General features: G+C 50.8%; 1 protein-coding gene across 1 annotated transcript in view; it reads left to right on the forward strand.

Moving 5' to 3' along the window:
• The window catches only part of LOC147571520 (putative palmitoyltransferase ZDHHC11B), a 37,381-nt gene that overhangs the window by 9,940 nt on the left and 7,630 nt on the right, over nucleotides 1-19,811 (forward strand). Inside the window, exons 6-13 of the mRNA XM_086696296.1 lie at nucleotides 1,442-1,594; nucleotides 4,037-4,146; nucleotides 5,412-5,443; nucleotides 8,137-8,224; nucleotides 10,427-10,461; nucleotides 12,157-12,241; nucleotides 16,290-16,324; nucleotides 17,802-17,895. Of these exons, the coding sequence (XP_086552422.1) occupies nucleotides 1,442-1,594; nucleotides 4,037-4,146; nucleotides 5,412-5,443; nucleotides 8,137-8,224; nucleotides 10,427-10,461; nucleotides 12,157-12,241; nucleotides 16,290-16,324; nucleotides 17,802-17,895 (632 nt within the window). The remainder of the gene's footprint in view (nucleotides 1-1,441; nucleotides 1,595-4,036; nucleotides 4,147-5,411; nucleotides 5,444-8,136; nucleotides 8,225-10,426; nucleotides 10,462-12,156; nucleotides 12,242-16,289; nucleotides 16,325-17,801; nucleotides 17,896-19,811) is intronic.

A 19,811-nucleotide genomic window follows, 5' to 3' on the forward strand; every position in this document is an offset into this window, starting at 1 on the left:
GAGCACCTCATGTGTCTGTCCTGAGTGTTTGGGGACCTCAGCCCTCAGGGTTCAGAGCAAAGCTTCCTTTCCCGGTCCAGGCCTCTCTCCAGAGCACGTCACGGCCATGCCCTCTTCCTGGAAGGGCACCATGCCCTGTGCACCTTCATCCCAAGGCCTTCAGTGCACCTGGGCTGGATGAGCCCTGGTGGGATGGGCCATCTGACCTGCACCTGCTCCAGAGTGCATCCTGGCTATTTCCATGGTAAAAGGGAACAGTGGGAGTCTCAGCGAGACCCGGCCCTGCTCAGCGGGAAGAGCCGGCTGCGCTCTGCACACAGCCAGCTGGAGGCCTCCGCCTGCCATCCTTCCTGACATTCTCCACACATGGCCTGAGCAGAGGGGCTGGCCGGTGACCGCTGCCTCAGGACAGTCACCGGTGGGCACTGGGGATTCCCTGCGAAGGTCCTCCCGGCCACGGGGCCTCTCATTGCCCCAACACACTCTGAAATGCGGCTCGCACATGGTAAGCAGCAGCCTCAGCGCACCCGAGTTCCATAGCACATGTCCTTACTTCCTCCCAATGTGGGCGTCGGCTGGGCCCTCGCTGCCACGCGCTGGCAGAACAGAGGGCAGCCTGGTCTCCGAAGGTGCTTCTCTCTGGGAACTTGCTCGCTCCAGAACCATCGTGGATGTGCTGCACATGAATGCCTGATGACTGAGGCAATCTCCTGGGTTTGCTGTTCCAGAAGATTCCATGGGGCTGCTTACCCGCCAGTTCCCTGGGGCACTTTGGTGTCATTGGTGGGAATTCATCAACACATCACCGGCTAAGGGGACAAGCATGTGGCCGGCCACCCCATGGTACATCCAGCCTCATGCACACTGCGCTGCAGCCCCCGAGGCACACAGCGGGCCTGGCAGCCACTTTCCATGCCACGTAAAGGACTGGAATCAGTACCTCCCAGACTGTGTGGTGGGATGAGAGCATTTCAGCTGGATTCCATCTCCATGGGCCTGCCTGCAGATTCCTCAGTGCTTTCCTCACACCGAAGTTCAGAAGTGTCAACAGCCCTTGGGGCCCAGATGACCAAGTCCTGGAAATGTCCCAAGGCGCTGGCTACTGCCTTGCAGTTCCCTGTGAGGGTGGCTGACTGAGAACAGGGAGGGCCTGGCACAGTGGCATGGCCCTTGGGACAGGGTGGGGGTTCAGCCAGGCAGGGGGTCAGGCTCTGCAACCCGGACCCTTAGTTATCCTCTCCCAGCCTCACCTTCCAGACCCGTAAAGTGGGGCTGTGACACCCACCTCAGTCAGGGGGCTGCAAGGGCACCTGGGTGAGGTAGGCCACACACTGGGGTGGGGGAGGGGCTTCCTTGGGCTGCTCACCCTCCCCCACCTCCCAAGAAGGGGCTGGCCATGCCCCAGGTGCTGGATGCATGCATGTCTCCCTTGCCTCCGCAGACGTGCCCAAGGACACTTGGCTGCTGTTCCTTCCGTTTTTCCCTGTAAAGACGAAGGCCCTGGTGGTCCTGGGCATTGGGGTGTCCGTCCTGCTGCTGTCTACTCTCAGCCTCCTGCTGCCTGGACACCTGTTCATCTTCCACCTCTTCTTAAGTATGTGTCCTGACCCCCACTCCAGTCTTTGTCCCTTGCGTTCCCACGTGGCCCAAGACAAGGTCTGCCGGCCCCTGCTAGAAACGAGCACATCAGACAAATGACAGGAAGAGACACCCCTAGAGGGACAGCAGGGCTCATTCTGCTCTGAGGCCTGCAGAGGACACGAGAGGGACTAGGAGTAAGTTAGATAAGGGAGCAGAACGTGTGAGGCAGGAACAGGCACCATTAAAAAAAGAACGGGGGATTTAGAGAAGCACCAAGTCCTAACAATGAAAAATAGTGAGCCAGCGACAGGGTATCTGCTGACCCAGCTTGCTGCAGGGACACTGGCCGTTTCCTGGAGTCCACGCGGCACTGCGTGCAGCAGGCCCCACCACGCCGTGGCCCAGGGGAGGGCATGAATTCTCTCTGTGGCTTCTGCAAGGGAGAAGGTGGCAGCGGGGGCCCTATGTGGCTGCCAGAGCGGGTCTGGCACAGGGAGTGTCCTCAGCAGAGCCAGGGCCGGAATCAGCACCCGGAGCCAGAGGTGGGTCAGCCCAGGCCCTTATCCTAAAAGCTTCCACGCACCGGCCAATGGGGACAAGGGTGAATTTGGGGACAGTGCCCCAGCTGCAGCATACAGTACAGCCAGCAGGTGGCAAGCTGGGCAGGTCCAGAAGTCCACTGCGGCCACTCAGGACAGACGGACGTGAGACTGGAGAACAGGTCCACGGGACAGATGGCCAATGGGAGATCCAGGCACAGGGACCAGAGGGCCCCAACCCAGGCAACAGGGAGGGTGGTGGTGCCACACTCACTGTGGGGGTAGGGGAGGGAGATGCACACGGAGCTTATGGCTCAAGGTGCTGTTTACAGGGTATTTGGACAGCAAAGCACAGACTTCCAGAAAAAGTTGGGATATTAGCTATTGTTATAATAAACTTACCCTGCTTGAAGTAACAGAGTTATCACCTTGCAGTCTCTGTGGGTCATGGGTTCAGCATAGCTTAGCTGGGTCCACTGGCCCTGCTCGGCCACAAGGCTTCCTCCAGGTGTGAGGAAGGTCTGTGGTCTCATCCGACTGGGACCCGCGTTTAGGTTCAACGCCAGGGTGTTGGCAGGCCAGCTCCTGGCCTCCGTTCCCCGTGAGTTGTTGGCCGGTGCCTCCTCCCACCAGGACACTCCAGCACGAGGGGGCAGCCGGCCTTTTGTAGCCCAGTCATGGAAGTGACGCCCTTCACCTCTTGTGCAAGGCGCTGGGGCCACCCACTCTCCAAGGGATGGCGTGACACAAATACCCTGAGGTGGGGGGTAGGGGCTGCTGGGGGGCCTGTCAGAAGCTGTGGGCAGCTGGATGCCTCTTTGAAGTTTGGGGGAAGGACATCCTGACACTGCAGCACGAGTGGAGTGCAGCATTGGTGAGGGCAAGCCCTCCCAGGAAGATGCACAGATGTCTGGTACCAGCAGCAGGGGTGTGGGGAAAGCCGCCTCCACACAAGCGGGGGACAGAGCATCCCAAAGACCAGCGGCCCCGGGCTGCTGTGTTGACGCCTAGTGTCGCTGGAGGGGACACGGCAGACACTCATTCAGCGCACACTGCACTCTGGCCTCCCTCCCCAGCCACATCTCCTCTCGTTACTGTCAGATGAAGGTGTTTGCTCAAAACTCAGGACGAGTGTGAGCTCTGGGGAACACACAGTGTGTACTTGCCACCTGATGGTGATGGCAGCCATCCCTGCAATCCCTGCCAGAGAACTAGTGTTTTCGCGAGCATGTGGCCAGATGCAAATTACGCCCTCACACAGGTTCTGGGGGAGGTGGGAGAACCAGTAAGAGCCAGGTGTAGTTCATCAGGTAGCCAAAGCAAACACAGACAGATGCCCTTGTACAAACCACCCAGGGAAGGGAACGGGCTCCACGCGGGTGTGGGGGGCAGCCCACCTTCCGCCTGCCCCTCCAGCTGCAACTAGGCTTCTGTGGGTGGCCCTTATCCCTTTCCAGAAATAACTAGAAGCCATCTGTCCTCGTGTTTGTTGGTTTTAGGGAGAGAAGTGGGAGGATTGGTGCCTCTGCTGAAGCAGGCACAGAACCCGTTTCGTGGACGGTGCTGTCTGTTGACAGACCCGGGTCTCAGATGTCCTTTCAGTGACCTGGGGTGCTTCTGCCACAGTGCCGGAGCCAGCGTCCGGGTCCACACTGGCTTTGTGGGCCTGGAAGGCCGCAGGGTAGCTGTTCCTGGGACGGGGCGCCAGCAGCCTTGGGGCTGTGACGAGCTACTGCTTGCCTCCCACAGGCCAGGTGGGCCCCGGGGTGGCCATGCAGCAGCCCCCCAGCGCCCCAGGTTAGGAGGCAGCTCCCGGCACCCTGGGGGGAAGCCCTGGAAGACCGGGTTGTGGCCTGTGGGCCACTCTGCCCGCCTGCGTAATTGTAACTGCCTGTTTCCGCCTTTCTCCTCTCTAGTGTTCAAGAAGTTGAGCACATATGAGTATGTGATACAGAAACGCTGTCAAAAGATTCCAAAAGTTCCAGCGGGGAGGAAAGAGCTGTCCTTCAAAATAAGCATGCCACAGGTAGCGGGTGCCCCTCTGCTTCACCATCTGCGCTATCCAGGCCTGGGGCAGCGCCCAGTGTCACCTTGCAGCTGGAACTTCTCACAGTCCTTTGCTTCTGTGTTGGCACAATTCTCTGATTCCGTGTGTGTGTGTGTGTGTGTGTGTGTGTGTGCGCGCGCGCACGTTGTGTGATGCAGTGCAGGTGTATGTGTGTATGTGTATGTGGTGTGTGTGATGCAGTGTGTGTGTGTGCGTGTTTGGTGTGAGATGCACTGCATGTTTGCACGTGTGAGTGCATGATGTGTATAACGTGATGCACATGTGTGTGGTTGTGTGTGCATAGTATGTGATGCAGTGCATGTGTGTGTGGTTTTGTGCGTGTGTGTGTGTTTAGTGTGAGATACGGTGCGTGTGTGACTGAGTACATGTGTGTGATGCAGTGCATGTGTATGTGTGCATGTGTACATGGTGTGTGTGATGCAGTGTATGTGTGTGTGTGTGTGCAGCGCAGTACATGTGTGTTTGGTGTGTGGTGTGCATGTGTGTTACATCATTTGTACGTTCACTGTCCACAGAATCAAGCCAGCAGGGTTGACTCCTTTTAGGCCCATATATTAATGCAGCTGTTTCTCATCAAAATTAAAAGCATTTGCTTTTCAAACGAGCACCATTAAGAAAATGAAAACATAAGCCAAAGGCAGAAATATTTGCAAATCATATACTTGTGCCCAGAATATATAAAGAATTCAAAATTTAATTATAAGAAAAATGACCCAGTGTTTTAACTTTTTAAATGCGCAAAAGATTTGAACCACCTGTTCACCAAGGAGGATCCACGGTAGCAGATAAGCACATCGACATCAGTTACCATTAAGAAAACACAAAACCACAGTAAGATACCATTACACATCCAGTAGAATGGCTATAATCAAAAGAACCAATAATAAAAAGCGTTGGTGAAGCTGTAGATCGAAAGGCTCCTACGTTACTAGTGCAGATACCGAATTATATCACTCTGATCAGCAGTTTGGTGTTTTCTTAAAAAGTGAAATGTATAGTCACCGTTGAAGTCAGCAATCCCACTTCCAGTTTCTTAACTATTAGAAGTGAAGACACAGGTATTCATGTGACAGGGGTGCTATCCCCCAGTGAGATCCTTTCCTAGGACCCAGGGACGCTGAAGCACCATTACTCAAAATTAACTAATAACTGACTTGAATCGTGTATAAGACTAAGCCCAGTGTCAACAACTTTTTCACGTTATGAATTTTTATTGCTCACAGCAAGAAGATGACCTGAGTCTGTCTGCACGTAGGTAAGTGTGTAAGCTTACTAGAGTTGTTTTATCTGTCTGACAAATACTATATGCTCTCAATTGTCTTGCTTGAACAAGTCTTCGTTACTCCAAGGTTATACAAATCTCCACATTCTGTGCTAGTGTTTTCACCAGCTTTATTCGCTTTGCATTTTGATTTCCAAGCCGTCCTGAATTTGTGTGTTCACGGAGACAGGGGCTAAGGTGGGTTTGCCCAGGACCTAGTGCCCCCGGCTCCCCCAGGAGACCCTCTTCCGGCCGTGCCTCACCCTGAACGTCCAGCAGGGGAACGCCCTCGGCATTCTTTAGTTTTCATAGTTGTTGACAATTCCTCCACGTTTTTAGTTTCCGTATAATTTTTAAAATAGTTTTCATGCAGTTCTGAGAAAGGCAGAGTTCGAAGTGGAGTTACAGGAAACATTCCTTAGAGGCGGGAGCGAGCGGAGCCGCATGGCCTCAGCTCCAAGCCCTGAAACTGCCCCAGAAGTCGGTCTCCCCTGGGGGAGCGGGCCGGAAGTGCCCCAGTTCTGTGGTGCTGTCGGAAGTTCGGCCCTCGCAGAAACGGGTGGGGGGCGACTCCCATGTTCTGGCGGAGCTGGGCAGGTCGCAGGGCTGGTGCTGGTTCTTGACCGAGGATCGGGAATCCCTCCAAAGAATCCGCTCATTCCTTTTGCATTTGTGTCCTTAGACACCCGGTAGCCATGCTTCTGGGAAAACCTGGGTCGTTTGGAGTTTCACTTGAAGCATTGCCACACTGTGGTCCTTTAGGTACAATCTGAGCACGTTCCCCTCGCCCTGTCCAGCCTGGGGGCCAGCCGCCTCTAGAAGCAACTGAGACTAACCCCGTTTTCGGGCAGTCGGTGTGGACACTGCGCAGGAACTGGGGACCTCAAGTCTCTGGCCGCCCCACGCACTGCAGTCACTGCTGGTGCTCCGAGGACTGTCTTCCAAGTTCTGTTTTAGTATTATTTTGTGAGTTATACTCACAGTGCTTTGTTTTTATAAAATTGTAATCACATTGTTCAACTCTTTAGAGCCCCTTTTAAAAATTCCATATATTGTGGTGCCACTGGGTGGCTCAGGCGGTTAAGCATGGGACACTTGGTTTCTACTGAGGTCATGATCTCACGGTTTGTGGGGTTGAGCCCCACATTGGGCTCTGTGCTGGCAGCAGTGAGCCTGCTTGGGATTCTCTCTGCCTCTCTCTCTGCCCCTTCTCCCCAAGGCCTCTCTCTGTCAAAATAAATACATAAACTTAAAAAAAAATTCCATACATTGTGGACATAGTTAAAAGAAAAAGAAACATAATTTTTATGAATATAAGTTACTTCATCTTTGGGAGGGACCATATTCCTCATTTCTGGAATGTTATTCCTTATTTTCAATCACTATAGTGTTCCCTTCTCCAACTGGAAAGTGAGCTGCTAACCTTTGTATTGAAAGGTCGATTGTGTTGAGAGACAAGCCCTCTCAATGCGCTGGGCCGTCTGTCCCAGCGGCCTCTCTTTCCTGCAGAAGTGTCCCTAGTTTGACCTGGACACTCACAGCCTTACATGTTAGGCAAAGCCCACTGTCAGAATGTCAGCTCCAAGAGATCAAAGAGTATCTTTAAATCACGTGGCACTCTGTCAATCCCCCCAAAAGAAAAATCCACTCAGTAAGTGCCTGTGGAGTTCCATGATGTAAGTCACTGGTATATTTTAGGGGAGAACTTAGTGTAGCACTCTCTAAGGTGCTTCTCTCTATTAGTAGGTATCAGACCAATTTATTGGGAGTATTTCCTCTGGACCATTAATCTGCTGCAAAAGTAGGATCACACGTGTGAAGATACTTCTTGCCTAATTCTACAGGTGTTCTGCTCAGCTAATGTCCATCAAGTGGCTTGTATTAATTTTTTATTGCTATCTGGCAAATTCCCACAAATGTAGTGGCTTGAACTAAGACTCGTCTGAAAGCGCTTGTGGGTCATGTGCCTGGCAAGCTCAGCTGGGTCCCTGATTGGTGCCTCCCAAGGCAACAGTCACGGCTCACCAGGTCAGCCCTCCTTTCTGGAGGTTATGGGGAAGAGTCTGCTTCCGGGCAGATAGAGAATGCCAGTGCAGCTGTTGCTTTCCCACTCTTGCTACGTGGCCCTTCCATCTCTAAGTTGGTAATGGTGGGTCTAGTCTCTTCATATTTTAGATCTCTCGGACTTCCTCCTTTTCCTCATTTCTCAGTTTTTAAGGATTCGTGTGATTGCATTGGACCTACTTGGGTAATCAAGGACAGTCCTCAGTTTCCTACAGTTGCCGCAAGGAATGAGCACAAAGTGACAATGCCATGGTCTCCAAGGCAGGTCACTTTGTCCATTTGTAACTGAGCCCTGCTGCACCCACAGACTCAAGAACGCAGTGGCCCAGCGTGGGGGTGCCACAGCAGGAAGAAGCGCCCCTGTGGCCTCCCACCGGCAAGCAGTCATAGACCTTTATGGATGGTGCTCCTGCGCCGTGTCCTCCGTTGTGCAGCCAACCCAAGGGCACACGGACGGCCTCCCAGGAGCTGCTGGCTCTGAGGCTCTGCAGATGAGCATGTCACGATGGCAGCCAGTGCATGGAGCTTTGCAGCTGTCAGCGGTGCTCTCTGAGCTCACTACACAAAGCAAGGCCCTTCTTTGCTCATGGAAGTCTGTCCTCCCTTTTGCCCCATCCCTGTAGAGAGCAGTGCAAGGAGGCCCCGCCGCAGCCGAGGTGCCCGGGTCTGCGATCCACCATCACCACGTGCCAGGAGAGCTCCCCGCTGCAGGTGAGAGCCGCTGGGCACGTGAAAGGTCTCAGGCTGCCCCCGGAATGAGGACAGAAAACGCTTGGGATTGCTTGTTTGACTGATTTGAAGCATTTACTCAGTACCCAGGCATGCTACTCGTATGGGAACAAAGGTGGAGGGAGAAGAGAAGAAACACTGACAGAAAATATCCTTAACTGTAGGGCTTATAGTGTGTGTGTGTGTGTGTGTGTGTGTGTGTGTGTGTGTGTAAGGGGGGAGAAAGAGATAAATGCAATGCAATCTGGGTGTGCGAAGACTGAAGTGGCATCCGTGTGCTTTAACGAAGGGTATTGATGTCTGTGTCCTGCTGGCTTTGAAAAGCACCAGAAAATAAAATGATGGATGGATAGTCACATGGTTAAAAAGAAATATTCACAGCAAAATTTTAATGATGATAGAACCTAGAAGTTGAGTGTTTGGGCATTCTTGTACAATCCTTTCCACTTTTCTGGGTGTTTGAAATTGTCCATTCTTAAAAAAGTGTTAGGGAATAACTATAGGACACAGACGTGGAGTAAGGGGTGTGTGTGTGTGTGTCTGTTTATGTCTGCTCTTCACAGATTGAGACTGAGGCAAGAATGTCCACCTCAAACTTCTATTTGACATTTTACTAAAGTTCCAGCCAGTGTAATACAGCAAGAAATACAAAGACATATAGATTTGAAAATGAACCTGATTTTATTTGCAGGAAACATGCTTCTAACAAATCTGCAAAAGATATAGTAGAAATAAGATAGCTCAGCAAGGTGGTAGAATACAAAATGAATATAATAACCCCCATTATATTTCTGTATACTAACAATGAAAAATCTCAAAATGATATTAAGAAAACCATTCCATCTGTAATAGCATTAAAAACAATAAAATAAAATAAAACAAGCACCAAATGTGTATACTTAACGCTACAAACTATTGATGAGAGAAACTGAACACAATCCAAATAAACGGAAAGATTTAGAATATTCGTGGACTGGAACGCAAAATATTGTCATGATAGAAAACTCCCCCCAAAATTGGTCTACATAATTACCATGAGCCCTATTGAGTTTCCAGCAAGCTTTTTTCTTTAAGGAAATAGCAAGCCAACCCTAAAATAGATACAGAAATCCAAAGGACGTAGAGTGACCAAAAGAATTTAGAAAAAGGAGCAGCAAATTGGAGGACTTACTCAATCTGACTTAAAAATGAACTATCAAGCTACAGTAGTCAGGACAGTGTGAGCCGTGAGGGTGGTGTGCCCAGTGAGGGTAGACATGCAGGTCAAGGGAACAGAATAGAAAGTCCAGAAATAAAACCTGATCAGTGGGTGTTAAACCGAGGTGCCAGGATAATTAAACAGGGAGAGATGAGAGTATATTTAATAAGCTGTGCCAGAACAATTGGATGACCATATGCAAAAAAAGAGGGCGGGGAAGAGCTTAATAGCTGCTTCTCAGCATACACACAAAAATAACTCAAAATCAACCACAGTTCTGAATTTAGGGGCTAACCTATAACACTTTAGGAAGAAAACAGAATAAAACCTTTGTGATCTTGAGGTAGACAAAGTTTTCTTTAATATGGGCACCAAAACCACTATGAAGAAAATGGAAAATTTGACTTTTTTATAAAAGAAAGCATTTCCTGTTCAGAATTCACCACTGCAAAAATAAAAATGTAAGTCACAGGTTGGAATAAATATTTGCAAACCCTGTACTTAAATCCAGAATAAATAAACAACTCTCAACACTTAATAGGGGAAAACGGCCCCATTTTTAAAATGGGGGAAAGATTCTAATAAACTTTACCAAATAGGACATACGGGTGGCAGATAATCACCTGACAAGATGTTCAACATCATTCACCACTAGGAAAGTGCAACTAAAGCCACGGTAAGACAGTTGGAACGGCTCCCTGGGAAAGGCTACCGGCACCAGGAGCGGGAGACACAGAGGAACCGGAGGCCCGTAGCTAGGTGTGCAAAGTCGTCGGGGGTTTACAGTGATACCACTGTGGAAAGTAGTTTGACAGTTTCTTAAAATCTTCAATGTATTCTTAACCTCTGACACAGCGACCCCCACACAGAGACCCCTTCCTAGGAAGTCTCTGAGCCAGACGCACCTGAAACTAATGACGGACTTGATTTCCTACGAATAGCCTCAGTACCAACAATTTCTTCTTCTTTTTCCTTTACCCCCACAGGCAGCCACAGGTGACCTGAAATCACCCTCACACAGGTAGGTTGTAAGCTTGTTGGACTTGTTCTCTCTGAATGAAAATGGCTACGCCATCTTAAGTCAAATTGCTTTGGAAAGTGACTCATCTCTGATGGGATATTTTTAAATGATGTGACAACACAGTAGGAAATAACTCTGTTTAACGTAACAGTACCACGTACAGCTACGCAGGGACCTTTTGCGCTCCACGTGCTTGGGGAAATGTAGTAATTCTCTCCCTGTGGACAACTCGCATCTGAACTAGCACGCCAGCGTCAGCGCTCATTTCTTCTGTCAGTCGGAGAACGTGTGGGGAGCGGGTCCCAGCCTCCTTTTTATGACCTCCGATAATACCTAGTTTCCCGTCGCTCCTGAGCCATGCATGCCTGCTCATTCTGAGCCTGCGAGGAGTCACACAGAGGACAGCCCTGCAGGCACACACGCACCCAAAGTGCACCCCTGCAAAGTCACAGAAGCAGAAAGTGGCCCATTATGAAGGTCACGACCCAGGGTAAGCACACATTTTAAAACGTGCACTTGGTCTCCACTTTGAAACTGTACCAGTGTGGAAAGTCACCTCAGAACATGGAGAAATGAGAAATATGCTCACATTGGGGTGAGGGTCTCGGTCTGCCAGGGCTGCCCTGACAAAGGACCACAAAACAGGTGGCTTAAAAAATAGAAATGTACCATCTCACTGCTGTGGAGGCTGGAGCCGGACTCACCTCGACATGTCCCCAGTCATAGGACCTGCACTTGGCTTCTCTCCTTGGCTCGTACCTGACGCTGTTTTCCCTTTGTCTCTTCAGTTTTCCCGTTTTGCCCCATTCTGGCAAGAATGATTGAAAATTAACGAACCAGGAGGGCCTGCCTGTCCTCTTGCACAGATGCGGTCGTCAGGCCAAGGGCCTGCCTGTCTTCTGGCATGGAAGTGGTCATCCCGCTGAGGGCCTACCTGTCCTCTTGCACAGACGCGGTAGTCGGGCTAGGGCCTGTCCTCTTGCACGGACATGGTTGTCGGGCCGAGGGCTGGCCTGTCCTCTTGCATGGACGCGGCCATCGGGCTAAGGGCCTGTCCTCTTGTATGGACGTGGTAGTCGGGCCGAAGGCCTGTCTTCTTGCACAGACTCGGTCGTCGGGCCGAGGGCTGGCCTGTCTTCTTGCACAGATGCGGTTGTTGGGCTGAGGGCCTGTCCTCTTGCACGGACACAGTCGTTGGGCTTAGGGCCTGTCCTCTTGCACGGACGCGGTCATCGGGCTGACCCTGGGCTCAGGTGATGACACCTTGAGCTGCTAGAGTCGCTGCATCTGAAAACCCCCCTTACAGCAATGTGAGGTCATTGGTGGACACTGTTCAATCCGCTTGCACAGTTCAGTTAGCTGAGTGTCCCACGACCTACATCCCCACCATTGCTCTTGGTAATTCCTGAACATCTCTTTCCTTCCAAACCCAGGGTCTCTTCCCAAATCCCCTCCTGATCTGCAGGGGCACCCCTTCTTCTTGACACCCCCTGCTGCTCCTGCAACTCTCCCTTTAGGTGCTCCTCCCCTGCCCTCCCGCGGTCTCCCACCATGCAGTGGACCTGAGGGGAAAGGGCGGTAAGGAGGCTGTGTGATGCTGTGGCCTGTGGTTTCCGGCAGCCATCAACACCCCCTCCAGGAAGCAGTGGCCGTCCTTGTTGATGAGTGTCTCCCCTTCCCCCTGCCATCCCACAGAGTGAAGTTCAGCCACCTGCTGCCGGATGTGCACTCAGGTCCATCCTCCTCCACCAACACGTTCATGGAGGACTCGTGGGTGATGGTAAGTGAGGCATGGCCGTGCGTGAGTGAGCCTCAAACACAGGGGTGGGGTCCAGTGCTGAGTCTAAGTTCCCCACAAGAGCAAGGGCAGGACAGTATTTGGACCTGCTTGTCTGGCTGGTTTAAGGCATTTATGGTGTCCTCTGGGGACACTGCTCGAACAGGACAGTGGTGGGAGGGGGATAAAGGGAAACAAGGCGGGCAGCACAAACGATCTAAAACACAGGGCATGTGTGTGAGCAGAGAAACATGACGGAAAAATGGGTGCTACTGGAACGGAAGCATCACACGTGTGCTTGGGTGACATGTGTGCACTCCAGCAAGCTGGCGGGATTCTGGCCAGGAAGGGCTCAGTGACCCACTTACTGTCACGGCAGAAGGGTGCCCCTGCTCATCTCCCAGGTCAGCGGGGAGGAGGGACATACCTGGTCCACTGTGTTCATTGCAGAGCCTGGAGTCAGAGCTCCGTGTTGGAGATGCTGGAGGCCAGTCTTCAGTGGGGACTGTGTGTGACTGGCCAGGTCACAGCTTAAACCGTAGCCAACACAATTATGGCATGACCCCTCCCCGCCACTCGCTCCCATCAAGCCTTCCAACAAGTACACACTTTACATGCATGGAGACCAGGCTGATGCTCCATTCCAGGGGTCACAGTGGTGGCTGTGGCAGTGATAGCATCTATTGGCGCCCCATCCCTGCCATCCCTTCTTGGGTGGTGGTGGCCACACGGCTTCTGAGTGACATGAAGGACACATCTCAAGAAGCAAAGATGTGGGGTGTTGACCATGTATGACCGTGAGGGCCATGTACCCCCGCTGGTTATAATGTGTGTCCAGGTGAACATGTGGAAGCCCTCTCTCTGGTGTGTGGCTCTGGAGCTCGCCTCTAGAATGTGTAGTAGAGCAGTCTCAGGGCCACCTTATTCCCATCCTGTCTCAGGAATCCAAGGAAGCTGTGACCGTTCATTGTCACTCTGCTGGACACTTGTCATCCATCATCACGTTTAATCCCTCTGTGGATTATCTGAGATAGATCATCATCCCACTTTGATGGCTGGGCTCGCCTCTTGGTGTGCGTGGAGCTTTAGGATCCCACCGGCTTAAACCCTCCCCACCCCACACCCCTGAGGATACATTTTCTTCTGTTTCCAAAACTGTATATGCCAGATATGGTCATATGGCATTCTAGTGCCACAGTAGTAATAGCATGGGGTCTGGAGCTTTCAAACATTTGTATATTCGTTCTAAATCTTCCAGTGTTGAAAAATGCATTTCTCACTTAAGAAAGGTAGTTACCTTTCCAGCCAATTTACACAAATTACCAACACTGTCGAATTCTACCGAATTTTTAAAAAATAATGACACAAACCCTCTCAGAATGTAGAGGAAGGGAGACCTGTTCTGTGAGGCCAGTTCCAACCTGATACCAAAGCCAGACAATGTCATCCCAAAAGAATATCACGAGGCAAAATCCTTCAAGAAAACACAGACAGACACCATTGATTAAGTGTTAGCAAACCAAATCTAGCAGCATACAGGATTAAGTACCATGGCTATGTGAAAATTATTTGACATTATACAAAATACCAACAATAAATGACAATAATATGGCGATGTCAATTCAGAGAGGGAGTTGCCAATAAGAAACTCTTACGTGTGACAAAAAAATATTCTCAACAAATTAGGAATGAAATGAAAAGATCTTCATTCTGACCTATGCAATACACCTATTAAATACAACTGACATACTTCCTGGTGAAAGACTGAGTACATCCCTCTTAAAACCGGGATCAAGGCAAGGATGTACTGAAGTTCCAGCTGGTGCAATAAGACAAGAAAAAGGAATAAAGAATAGAAAGTGAAACTGTGTTGATCACAGACAACATGATTCTAAAATACAAACAAAACAAAAAACAAAACTCCTAGTGATGAAATAGCTTTGCAAGAGGCAGGTAAAGTGCTCTCCAGTAAGCTCTGGGACATTTATCTTCAGTGTTATCCAGAGCACACCTGAAATCAAATACAGTCCCTACCTGGCGTCAGGAACCTCTGTGTGCCTCCAGCTAGCTCCACAGCAAATTGCCACCACGTGGTCAAAGTAAAAATTTCTCCATTGCCTTGGCTGACCTAGAAATGTTTTATGTAATTTGCCATTATCTGGAATGGAAACAGTTGTTAAAAAATAAATATTTTGACTTTGTATTGTTAAAAAAAATAGCAAGTCCAATCATATTTCTGTATTTGGCAAAAATGCCACTGAAAATAATATTAGTTATTTTATTAACAATAGCATTAACAATAATGAATTTAACAAAACTGTAGTAAAGTCTGTACATTGAAGGGGCGCCTGGGTGGCGCAGTCGGTTAAGCGTCCGACTTCAGCCAGGTCACGATCTCGCGGTCCGTGAGTTCGAGCCCCGCGTCGGGCTCTGGGCTGATGGCTCGGAGCCTGGAGCCTGTTTCCGATTCTGTGTCTCCCTCTCTCTCTGCCCCTCCCCCGTTCATGCTCTGTCTCTCTCTGTCCCAAAAATAAAAATAAAAAACGTTGAAAGTTATAAGTCATTGCTGAGAGAAACTGAAGACATTTAAAATAATGGAAAGATATACAACGTTCATGGATATGAACACTCAATATTGTTAAGATAGCATTTCCCCCAAAACTGATCTATGGACATAGTACAATCCCTATTGAATTCCTAGGAGGTTCTGTTTTTTTGTGTGTTGTTGTTGTTGTTTTAACCAACAAGCTGATCATAAAATGTACATGGAAATTCAGAGTACCTAGAGTAGCCAGAACAATTTTGAAAAGAGAACAAAATTGGAAGAATTATACAATATGACTTCAAAATTTACTAAAAAGTTATAGTAATCAGGTTAGTGTAGTCAATGGAATAGAAATGGAATAGAATAAAAATTCTAGAAGTAAGCCTTCACATATGGCCAAGGCAATCCTTTGGGGAGAAGTGAAAATTTCAACAAATGGTCCTGGAACAACCAGATATCCATTGTGAAATAAAAATAACACCGTACTGGGAATGCAAGCTGGTGCAGCCACTTGGGAAAATCGTATGGAGGTTCCTCAAAAAGCTAAAAATAGAACTACCCTATGACCCAGCAATTGCACTACTAGGTATGTATCCAAGGGATACAGGTGTGCTGCTTCAAAGGGACACATCGACCCCAATGTTTATAGCAGCACTATCAACCATAGCCAAAGTATGGAAAGAGCCCAAATGTCCATCAATGGATGAATGGATAAAGAAAATGTGGTATATACAATGGAGTATTACTTGGCAATCAAAAAGAATGAAATCTTGCCATTTGCAACTACGTGGATGGAACTGGAGGGTATTATGCTAAGTGAAATAGTCAGAGAAAGACAAAAATCATAGGACCTCACTCATATGAGGACTTTAAGACACAAAACAGATGAACACAAAGGAAGGGAAGCAAAAATAATATAAAAACAGGGAGGGGGACAAAACAGAAGAGACTCATAAATATGGAGAACAAACAGAGGGTTACGGAAGGGGTTGTGGGAGGGGGATGGGCTAAATGGGTAAGGGGCACTAAGGAATCTACTCCTGAAATCATTGTTGCACTATATGCTAATTTGGATGTATATTTTAAAAAATAAAAAAACTAAAAAAAAAAAAAAAATACCGTACTTAGGTATTGACTGCCCTGAGACCCAGGTGCTGTCAAGGTCAGACTCTCCTGGGGTGTCTCCCCTCAGCCCTCCCGAGTCCTCAGGCGGCCCCTCTTCTGTGCGCCTCAGTCTTGGCAGCTGCCCGCATGGAGACCTCCCACAGAGGTCAGGGCCCACTGGTGGCCGCGTGGGACACATACCGGTCCTGAGCGGGCCCCTTGGCCAGTGTGGGCACTGGCTGTGGAGTGCGCTCCCTCACAGACCCCTTCCCTGACCCCGGGACCCTGAGGATATTTGCTCCAAATCGGGTAATAAAGAATGTGGGTTTTATTTAACAATAAGCTCGACATTGACCATTCCATCTTGTTTCCTGTTGTGAACAATCATTTCTTCCCTCACAGGAAATAGACAGCAGCCTGACTTTATCTGCCCTCAGGTGAGTCTCTGAGCCTCCTGCAGGTGCTTCCCGTGTCTCAAAGCCTTCACCATGATTCCTGAGGAACACAGTCTTTTGTGGGAAACCTTGGGGTACTGTGATGACGTGATCGAAGACAAACCAGTTTCCCTTGACGTCACAGATGCGGACTGCCCCCCGAAGGGCTCGCCATACTCCGCTCACTGGAGCTTGTGATGAGACCCCTCTAGGTTCTTCACAAGTAACATGTGAGCTAGTGCACAGGTGTGAGCGATGCCCGTCTACTTTCTGTCTGTGAGCATGTGCCGCTTGCAGAGGACACCGCGGTCCATGACCGTGTGCAGCAGTGGCAGGGCTCGCCGTGTGCCAGGTGGGTGACCGCACCTCGCAGGCCCCTGGGGAGCACACGGCCTCTGCCTCTCCTGTGCCACAAAGACAGAGTGTGGCCCCTTTCACATCGTGGCCCAGCTGCAAGCACACATTTTAGAGCGTAAATCAGGTGTAGCGAAACACGGTGACTACCGTCCCCTTGACAAGACGTCATCTTCTCCTGGAGTATGAGTAACAGGAGGCTTCACAGCGCCCGTGTCAGCGAGGTCCGTGCTGTCTCCCCTATATTTCCCTGAGCACACGGTGAGCACAGGCTCCCTCTGTTCCTGGAAGGATGGTTCTGGGGCATATTTCGCAGTTGTAAGTGTCTGAATATTGTATCCTGACTTCACAACCTCAGTAACTTTGTACCAAGTGCCCTTTAATGCATTTGAAGTAAAATTAAAAAGGGCAAGTTATTTACTTGAATGTCACCCACCACACACACACACACACACACACACACACCTCCCACTCTGGCCTGCAGAGATTGTTGCAGAAAATGTTTCTTTGGTAACCAAAGAGTTTAGACCCAGTTGAGCAGCTAGCACTTTAGACACCTTCCGTGGCCTGCTCCTGAGGCCTCACCCGAGTCTTAGTCCTCGAGGCCCACCCACCCAGGGCCTCCCTGGGACGTCGATCACGGGGAAACCTTGTAGGACTTAATGCAGCCTGTGTTCCTGGCGGTCGCTGGCAGACAAACTTATTGGGAGTACTTCTGTCCGGCTGTTTATCTGTCTAGGGTGTATGGTCTGCTGGTTAGGTACAAATCAGCCAAACAGTGAATATATGAATAAGGGGGAGGGTCCATCATGCAGGTGAAGCTGCTTCTGTCTGGTTTTAAAGGCATTTCTGTCAGCAGAAATCCACCGGGTGGCTTGTTTTAATTTTCCGCTGGTGGTGGAAGCCTGCAGTGTCCTTCTCGCATGAACCTTCTGCATGTTTATGGCGCGAGACCCCCTCTGGCACTCAGCCTCCAGGCGCTGCCTGCTCCCGAGCCTGCAGATAAGAGGGGGCCCCAGCGGGGAGACGTCCATGGACACCGTGGAGCCTGCAGGGTCCCCACGTGCTAGCCCGCCCAGCGAGGGCCTGCTCTGTAATGTGTTCCTCCTTCCCTGCTCTGCCCTAGCCTACCTGGGAGCAAGCTGTCCTCGTCGCCATCCAGTGACTTCACCCTACACCCCACCTTGGCTGCCGGCACGGAGGACCACCTGCCGCTGAAGGTGAGCCTGTGCTCAGATGTAGGGCTTGGGGCTCCCTCGTAAGCTGGGCTCAGCACCATACCTGGATGCTGGTCGCACTGGTGTTCTGCATTTACTGGGTGCCTGGGCCACTACACAAAGAGCACCGACGGTGTGTGTGGAGTAGGAGGAGAAGCGAGAGCAGATCACGCTCCTGACAGGGGCCCGTGTGTGTGAGAAGCAGAGTCCCCAGACAGGTGTCCCTAAAACAAGCCTCGTATGTGTGCTCTGGTGCCACATGCTGGTGATGGCCACGTGGTAGGTGACACAGAGCAGAATGCCGGCTGTGATAGACTCTCAGCAGTGGGTGTTTTCAGGGTGTTCTGTGTAATCCCTTCAACTTTCTGTGTGTTTGGAGTTTTTCATAATAAATGTTGGGGATAAATGTTGGGATAGAGAAGGGGTGTGTATAACTGACGGTCAACACAGAGCGTGTGAGCCACACACGGGGTTGAGTGAGGAAGCCTGCAGATGATACGCTCATGGCCCCAGGACAGGGCATGTGGGGTGGCCTGTGTGGCCAGGCAGGAGACACAGGTAGACACAGTATGGTGGCAGCCTCACCAGCAAGTGAGTGTAGAACCCAGCAAGGCAGGGCTCTGGAGGACCCGGGTCCCACCGTCCATCCTTCTGTGTGCTCCCTTCCAGAGTGGCTCACGAGGCCACCCAGCCAGTGGGGCCTGAGTTGCTTCTGTAACAGCACGAGGCTCCAGACAATGTGCTGGAAGCCTCGGCTTCGAGCTTGACTGCACTTGAGAGGGCCCCTCAGACCCTGGTGCTCAGCCGCCCATGCACATTCACTGAACTCACGCCCTTCCCTGGGCTGCGGCTTCCTCTCTGCTCATTCTGGAACCCGCGTTTAATCCTGACACCCTGTGTGCCCCCACTTCACGCCAGGCCCACCCCTCTGCGGGCGACCCCAAGGCCCGTAGCTCTTAGCAGAGTCATTAGAGAGAAATGGGTGCCATAAGACACACTTGGACTTGGAGTCCACTCTGGTGTGCAGGCGTGACTGGTTCCACAGCCCAGAGTAAGTTCTTTAACCTCCTGGAGTGCCTGGGTCTCCACGCTTGCAAGATATGCATGGACTCTGTGTGGGGTCCCGAGTCCTGCTGCCGGTGTCCAGCTGGGACTGGTGCTCAGTAAATGGTAACCCCCATCCCCCATCACACCTGCTTTGGACCTTGCTGCCCATTAATTATAATCCTCATCTGAGGACACAGACTCATCACTGATCTCTGCATTACCTGCTTCCTAAGTTTACTCAGTATTTTATTTATTTTTGGTAACAGATGAAGCATCACCGCACCCCCCCCCCCAGAAAAAGGCAGGGTCCTGATGTGGTCAGCTTCTGTGTGGCCCAGCCACGTGTGGTCTGCTTCTGTGTACGTGGCTTGGCCACGCTCTTTGTTCTCATCTTTTCCTTTCACTTCAGTGTTTCACATCATACGTATTCCTAAAAAATAGATGCTCACAACACATCGGTTACTCTTTATTTCACAGAAAGGACATAGTGTGTATGTGATGTTTGGAATTTGGGGGAATCACCTCTCGGTCAAAACGGTGGTTCCCTGTCCTGGGTGGCTGAGCTCATTTGCCTTCCTTCTGCGACTGCTTCTTGTAACTCCCCTCTGCTGTGGGCCAGCAGGACGTGTGCCCCCGTGCGGGTCTCTGTGATGAGCAGTAGGCCATCTCTTCTACAAGGCCAGGCTCTTCTACAGGGGTGCTCGGTCTGCACTCCCGCAGAAGCATATGCATATTCGGTGCCCCGTAGGTCCGTGTCGTCCCCAACACCCGGGGCACCTAGTGGTGCGGCTGGCGGCTCACGATCCCTCCCAGCCTTCCCCTCACCACCGATGGTGCTGAATGTGCATTAGCCATGTGAATTTCCTTCTGTG

Source organism: Puma concolor, unplaced genomic scaffold, assembly GCF_028749965.1.
Source record: "Puma concolor isolate L17-30 unplaced genomic scaffold, mPumCon1.1.hap2 unalloc_scaffold_23, whole genome shotgun sequence".
Taxonomy (NCBI): domain Eukaryota; kingdom Metazoa; phylum Chordata; class Mammalia; order Carnivora; family Felidae; genus Puma; species Puma concolor.